The sequence below is a fragment of the Myotis lucifugus genome, unplaced genomic scaffold, assembly GCF_000147115.1.
Source record: "Myotis lucifugus unplaced genomic scaffold, Myoluc2.0 scaffold_298, whole genome shotgun sequence".
Classification (NCBI taxonomy): Eukaryota; Metazoa; Chordata; class Mammalia; order Chiroptera; family Vespertilionidae; genus Myotis; species Myotis lucifugus.
The window spans coordinates 896,222-902,378 of NW_005871346.1; the positions used below are offsets into that span (position 1 = coordinate 896,222).

Genomic DNA, 6,157 nt, shown 5'->3' on the forward strand with positions numbered 1-6,157 from the left:
GGTCAGCGACCGCCTGCTGGGCCTCCGCCCGCTGTTCCTCCATGCCCCCGCGACACGGCCGCCACCGCGTGCTCCAGGGCCCGCAGAGAGGAGCCGTCCCCCGGGCGCCGCAGGTCCAGGCTCCCGTGGGCGCCCTCCGGGGCGCGCGCGGTGCTCCCGGGGCCCTCCTGGGTACCGTCTGGGCCCCCGGGGGGCTTCTGGCAGTTGCAGTCGGTGACGTACTTGATGAGGTCGGCGAGGCCGCCCTGCAGGTGCTGGAGGGTGAGGTTGAGCTCCAGGAGCTGCCGGTCCGTGTCCACCTTGTTCTCCTCCACGATGAGCGACTTCTCCATCAGGGCCACGCGCAGCTCCCGCAGCTCCTGCTGGGTTCCCTGCAGCTTCTCCATCTGCTGCTCCACCGCGCTGATCTGATCGAAGGTCTCGTCCGATTCGGAATACAACTCCTTGATCTCTTCCACGTGCCGGTCGAGGGTCGCCTGCATGTCCGCCAGGGTGCCCTGCAGCGCCTCTTCCCTGTAGCTGGCGGCCAGGTGCAGCGCCGAGACGTTCCTCTGCAGCTGGCTCAGCCGGGCCTGCAGGCTCTCTGGCTCCGGCCGGGCTCCTGCTCCTGCCGCGGCTGCCGCCAGGCTGCTATTGGACAGGTGCTCCTGGGCCTTAAGGAGCCTCTTCAACTTGGTGTCCACGTCCGCCTGGACCTCGGAAAGCGAATGCTGCAGGGAGAGGTGCTGGGCGTGCAGGCGGTCCTCCACGTCCTGCTGCAGCTGGCCCACTCTCTGGCTGTTCTCCTGGACCTTGGTCTCGAACTTGGCTCCAAGCTCCTGGAAGTCAGCCCTGGGCACGGCGCTGTCCCGGACCATGGCGATGGCCTGTCGGTTGGCCTCCACATCAAGAGAGAGGTTTCTGACGGCCTCCAAGAGGCTGTGCAGGCTCTGGTTAAAGCCGCTCCAAACGGGGCTGAAAGGCAGCACCTGCTCCAAGGACTTGCCGGGAAACTCTGCAACAGACGCACATGTTCACACCAACCTGTTGAGCAGACCCCTCCCCAGGCAGGGGCTGGAGGGAGGTCCTCTGCTCCCCGCCCACTCATCCCCTGGGATGTAATCAGGTTCTCCTCAGCCTGGAGCCGGCCTCTTACCAAGCGCCTCCTCATGTGCCTCAGTCACTGCAGCTGTGAGGTTGCTTGCTGGGGCCGTCCCCGGGCCCGGGAGGCTGTCAGCCGGGTGGTGGATGTCATTCTGGAGACCTCTCAGCAGGCGTTCCTGCCGCACCCTGATGTCGCTGGTCTCTGCAGCTGGTGGTTGGAGGACACGTGAGAAAGACGTACTGAGGGCTAACTGCCCGGCGGACCATAGGGCACCGAGACTTCGGGGTTGAGAACAGAGAGGAGTATGCTGATGGCCTCTGAGCAGCCGCTTAGAAGCCTTTAGTCCCAGAAGAGCAAACACATGGTAAGTGAGCCTTCACCCTGCCATCCACACCCACAGCAGACATGACTAATCAATCTTGGTACATTTTCCTCCTCGGCCACGTGGGCATGGCCTCTGGACACTATGCTAGAAGCCCTTGTCAATAGATAGGCGTTCGCCACATGATAAAACGCATTCGCCACCCCAACCTTGGTCCAGCCTTGAAAGGCCCAACCATGGGGTCTCTTGATGGTTCTCCTATGCTGACTCGAGAACAGGGGCAGCATGACTTCCTGTCCCTGACTGAGGGGCGGGGTGTGGGAAGGTTTCTTCCAGGCCATGGGGACCTGTGCAGTGCAGGGGCAAGGGAGGTGCCAGGCGAAGCTGTCCTTCCTAGAAAGGGTGTCAAGGACAGGGGTGATGTGCATAGCCAGCAGGCAGGCAACCTGGCCTCCTAGGTATGGAGTAGGGCGGTGCAGAGCCTCAGAGGGGCCCTGCTGGTTCTGGGGGCCGAGTTTTCCTGAGATGGCACTGCCTTTTCAGAGGAGAAAGAGCCTGGCACACAGCTCTTCCTGTCTGCCTGCCCCTCCTGCACCTGCCAGGGAAGCAACATACCAGGTTCCACGTCAGCCGGCCCGGCCCAGTGCTCCTGGAGGTTGTCACCCGGATCTGTGGGCTCAGGGGTCGCAGTGGGATCTGCAGGGAGGAGGCATCAGATATTGACCCCAAGTGGTCAGAGGAGCTGCATGACCTCCGGGGTCAGAGGTTGAGGTGGGAGGGGACACACGGAGCCCTACCATGGTGCTGGCAGTCAGAGCCAGCAAAGCCCGGGCAGCACCTCCAGACCACGGAGGCCAGCACCTTCTGTTTGACCTGGTACACCGGCTTGTGGGCTATGCGGTACCTGGAAGGAGACAGCCAGCTCAGCAACTCCAGGTGAGCCGCGGCGGGAACTGGGCCAGTGGCCTCCCCCAGCCCCACTCACATGACTTTGACTCTCTGGCAGTCCGAAGCTCCCTGCAGGCATGGCTGCTGTGAGTGAATGAGGAATTTCTCCGTTTTGCAAGCAGCTACGAAGGTGACCAGCCTGGACTTCTGATAGGGGCACCAGTTACTGGAAAAATCAAGCAAGAGGAGAGGGCTGCTGCCATGCCCGGGCACCCACCACCCTTCCTAAGGTCAACAGGAAGCACCAGTGCTGAGTGCCCCCCCATTGCCATGACTGTGGGGTCCATTAACCGAGCTGGAGTGCTCCGCACTGCTCAGCCCTCGGCCCCCTAGTGAGAGCTCCGAAAAAAAACCTCCCCCCGCCCCCCCCCCCCCCCCGGGGGCGTGGCCCACCACCTTAGGGAGGCTTCCCAGAGCCAGTACAGAGAGGCTGAGGAGCCTCAAAAGTCATGCAGCAAAATGACCCACGGAGGCAGGGAGAACTCACTTTCTCCTGGTGCCAGGGCGCAGCAGGGCCCAGGGGCCTGAGGAGTCCTGAGTTTGAACTCACGCTGCCTGGTGTGGCCTTGAACAAGCACTTAGAGAGCTGCCATTTCCATTTCCCCGATGGAGATTGTAACCCCTCCTCCAAGGGCAGATGAGGATCGGTGCCTGGCACGTGCTCAGCGGACGCTGCAGGCTAAGCCTCCCCATCACCACTCACAGCTTCCCTCGCCAGGGATCCGGCCGCAGGAAGGCCCTGGCTCCCTAGTCAGGCCCCATTATGGCCATTATGGAAATAGGCTTTCAAGTAGTTATAGGGAAGGCAGCCTGCCAAGCAGTCCCTTCTCTGGGAAAGGCCGCCCACACGGAGGCCCTACAGGGTAGTGTGGGGCGTCTCCGCACCCTGAATCCCAGGAGGCAGCCTCCCGTGTGCCTTGCAGGTCCAAGAGCAGCAGTGTTTTCTGCTGACGGAGCCGGAGCTCGCTGGCCTGGTGGCAGCCTTGACGGGCTCAGCAGGCCCTTCCCCTGCAGTCAGCTCCCAGAGCAGAACTCCAGGGGGGCAAGTAGCAATGACCTCCTGGGTCTGTTCAGCTCGGCACTAGGCACAGGGGCCAGGCTCACGCGCAGAGCACCAGTGCCCACATGGAGGTGCAGACCTCACTTCAGGCCCCAGGCAGAGCCGGCCATCTCAGGTGGTGTGGCAGGTGCTCTGGCCTGGAGGACTCAGGAGGAGGGGATTTGGGGCTGTGTCTTCACAGAGAGGCCAGGTGAGGCACCAGGACTGTGACAGAGGGGTGTGGCCCCACAGAGGTGCAAGGGGGGCGCTACTTAGGAGAGGCTTCAGAGGTAAAGAGGGACATGAAAGAGCTACCTCACTCCTTCGTAGGGACAGGAGGGGACAAGAGGTAAGTGGTTGTGTCAGGATTCCAGGTCAGAGGTGATGGCAGTGTGCACTGGATGGTGGCGGTGGCTACGGAGGCCTTTACTCTCTGGGGCTGATCTCTGTCCTGGGACCACCCTGCACGGTCACACGAGGCTGCTGGGAGGGACAGAGGGATCGAAGTGGACTGAGTAACCATATCCATTTTGAGTGCAGAGACCCTCCCAGCCACTTTCTCCTCGGCTGCAGGCACCTGCCAGTGCCGTTTCCCTCAGGAGGAGGCTGAGTACACAGCAGGGAGCAGGGAACGAGCTGCTCAGGAAGGAAAAGACCCGGAGGCACTGACATCCTGGGCTCCAGGCACTAACCCAGCAGAGCAGCTACAAGACAGACAGAAAGCCCACCAGCACTCCAGCTGCCAGTCGGCTTCACCAACCTCGCTGCTCTTAGGCAGGTGGACACCCAAGGCTGATCCCTGAGAAAATCTTTATTACAAAAGAGGGAGGTCAAACGAGCAAAAGGGAAAAATTAGCTTATCCGATATAATAAAAGCCTAATATGCTAAGTGTCCACAACAATCAAAGCATAATATGCTAATGATATGCTAAGGTCGCTCAACCCCTTGCTATGACATGCAGTGACCACCAGGGGGCAGATGCTCCGACTGGTAGGTTAGCTTGCTGCCAATCAGGACTGAGTGAGACAGGCTGGACATGCCCTGGAGCCCTCCCATGGTCCCTCCCCAGCTGGCCAACCTCCCGTGTCCCTCCCCGGCCCCGAGCATGCACCGGTGGGGTCCCTCGGCCTGGCCTGCACCCTCTCGCAATCCAGGCTGAGGGACCCCCCCCCACCCCTGAGTTCACAAATTTTGTGCACCGGGCCTCTAGTAGAAATCTAAGACTGCAGAGAGAAGACAGCTTCCCCCAGATTTGCATTAATATTAGTAGATTGGTGAGTGCTTATCGGAGCCAGTAAATTAGAAAAAGAAGCTATTAAAAAAGGGGGACAACAAAACAACCCTTGGGCCCTGGCCTATGTTGCTAAGTGGTTAGAGCATCAGTCCATGGACCCAAGGGTTGAGGGTTCAATTCCCTGTCAAGGGCAAGTACCTGGGTTGCAGGTTCGTCCCCAGCCCCAGTTGGGGCATGTTGGAGGCAACCAATCAATGTGTCTCTTTCACATGGATGTTCCTCTATTTCACCCTCCCTCCCTTCCTTCCACTCTCTCTAAAAAGCAATGGAAAAAATATCCTCAGGTGAGGATTTACAAAAAAAATAACAACAAAGAACACTCGGGAATTAAACATAACAGTAGAAATGCAGAAAAAATGTAATAAAAATGTTAGAGGGTAGCCATGGCCAGGTAGCTCAGCTGATTTGAGCATTGTCCTGTACACCAAAAAAGGTTGTAGGCTTGATTCCCTGTCAGGGCACATACCAAGGTTGAGGGTTCGATCCCTGGTCAGGGCAAGTATGGGAGGCAACCAATGTTTCTCTCTCTCTCCCTCTCTCTATAAAAATCAATAAAAACATATCATCAGAATAAAATATGTGTGTGTGTGTGTGTGTGTTGGAGGATAAAGTTAAAGAAATTTCCCTAAAAGAAGAGCAAAGAGAGAGATGAAAAGTAGAAGAAAAAGATTAAAAATAAATAAATAAATAAAGAGGAGCAGTATTTGGAAATCCAATATCCAACCTGAAATCTAATCTAATAAAAGACAAGCATGCAAATTGACCATACCTTCGCTACACCTTAAGCCACGTCAACCAGCCAATCAGAGCGACTATATGTAAATTAACCCAACCAAGATGGCGGCCGGCAGCCACGGAGCTGGAGCGAGCAGGAGGCTTGGTTGCTCGAGTGATGGAGGAAGCCAAGCTTCCTGCCTGCTGCAGCCGGCTCTGAGCTCCACTGAAGGCAATAAAGTTTCAATTATAGAAGGTAAGTAAATCCCAGAATAAAAAAAGAAAAAGAAAAAAAGGAGAGGCTGGGAGCTTCCGTCGCCAGGGGGCTTGGCCAGCCTGAAAATTGCCCTCAGCCCCTCACCCAGACTGGCCAGGCAACCCAGTGGGGACCCCCACCCTAAAGAAGTTGTGGCCAGCCTGAAAACAGCCATCAGCCCCTCACCCAGGCTGGCCAAACCTCCATGGGGTGAGGGTCCCCACTGGGGGGGGGGGGCTTGACCAGGCTGCAAATAGCCATCAGCCCCTCACCCAGGCTGGCCAGGCACCCCGAAGGGGGTGTGACCAGCCTGCAAACAGCCATCAGCCCCTCACCCAGGATGGCCAGGCACCCCGAAGGGGGTGTGACCAGCCTGCAAACAGCCATCAGCCCCTCACCCAGGATGGCCAGGCACCCAGCGGGACCCCCCACCCTGATCCAGGACACCCTTCAGGGCAAACCAGCCGGCCCCCACCCGTGCACCAGGCCTCTATCCTAT

General features: G+C 58.5%; 1 protein-coding gene across 1 annotated transcript in view; it reads right to left on the reverse strand.

The window, feature by feature from the left end:
• Window positions 1–6,157, reverse strand: part of MMRN2 (multimerin 2) — a 21,448-nt gene that overhangs the window by 4,589 nt on the left and 10,702 nt on the right. The window contains exons 2-6 of the mRNA XM_023763716.1: window positions 2,392–2,520; window positions 2,204–2,310; window positions 2,022–2,102; window positions 1,136–1,291; window positions 18–994 (exon numbers count right to left, since the gene is read on the reverse strand). Coding sequence (XP_023619484.1) covers window positions 18–994; window positions 1,136–1,291; window positions 2,022–2,102; window positions 2,204–2,310; window positions 2,392–2,520 — 1,450 coding nt within the window. The remainder of the gene's footprint in view (window positions 1–17; window positions 995–1,135; window positions 1,292–2,021; window positions 2,103–2,203; window positions 2,311–2,391; window positions 2,521–6,157) is intronic.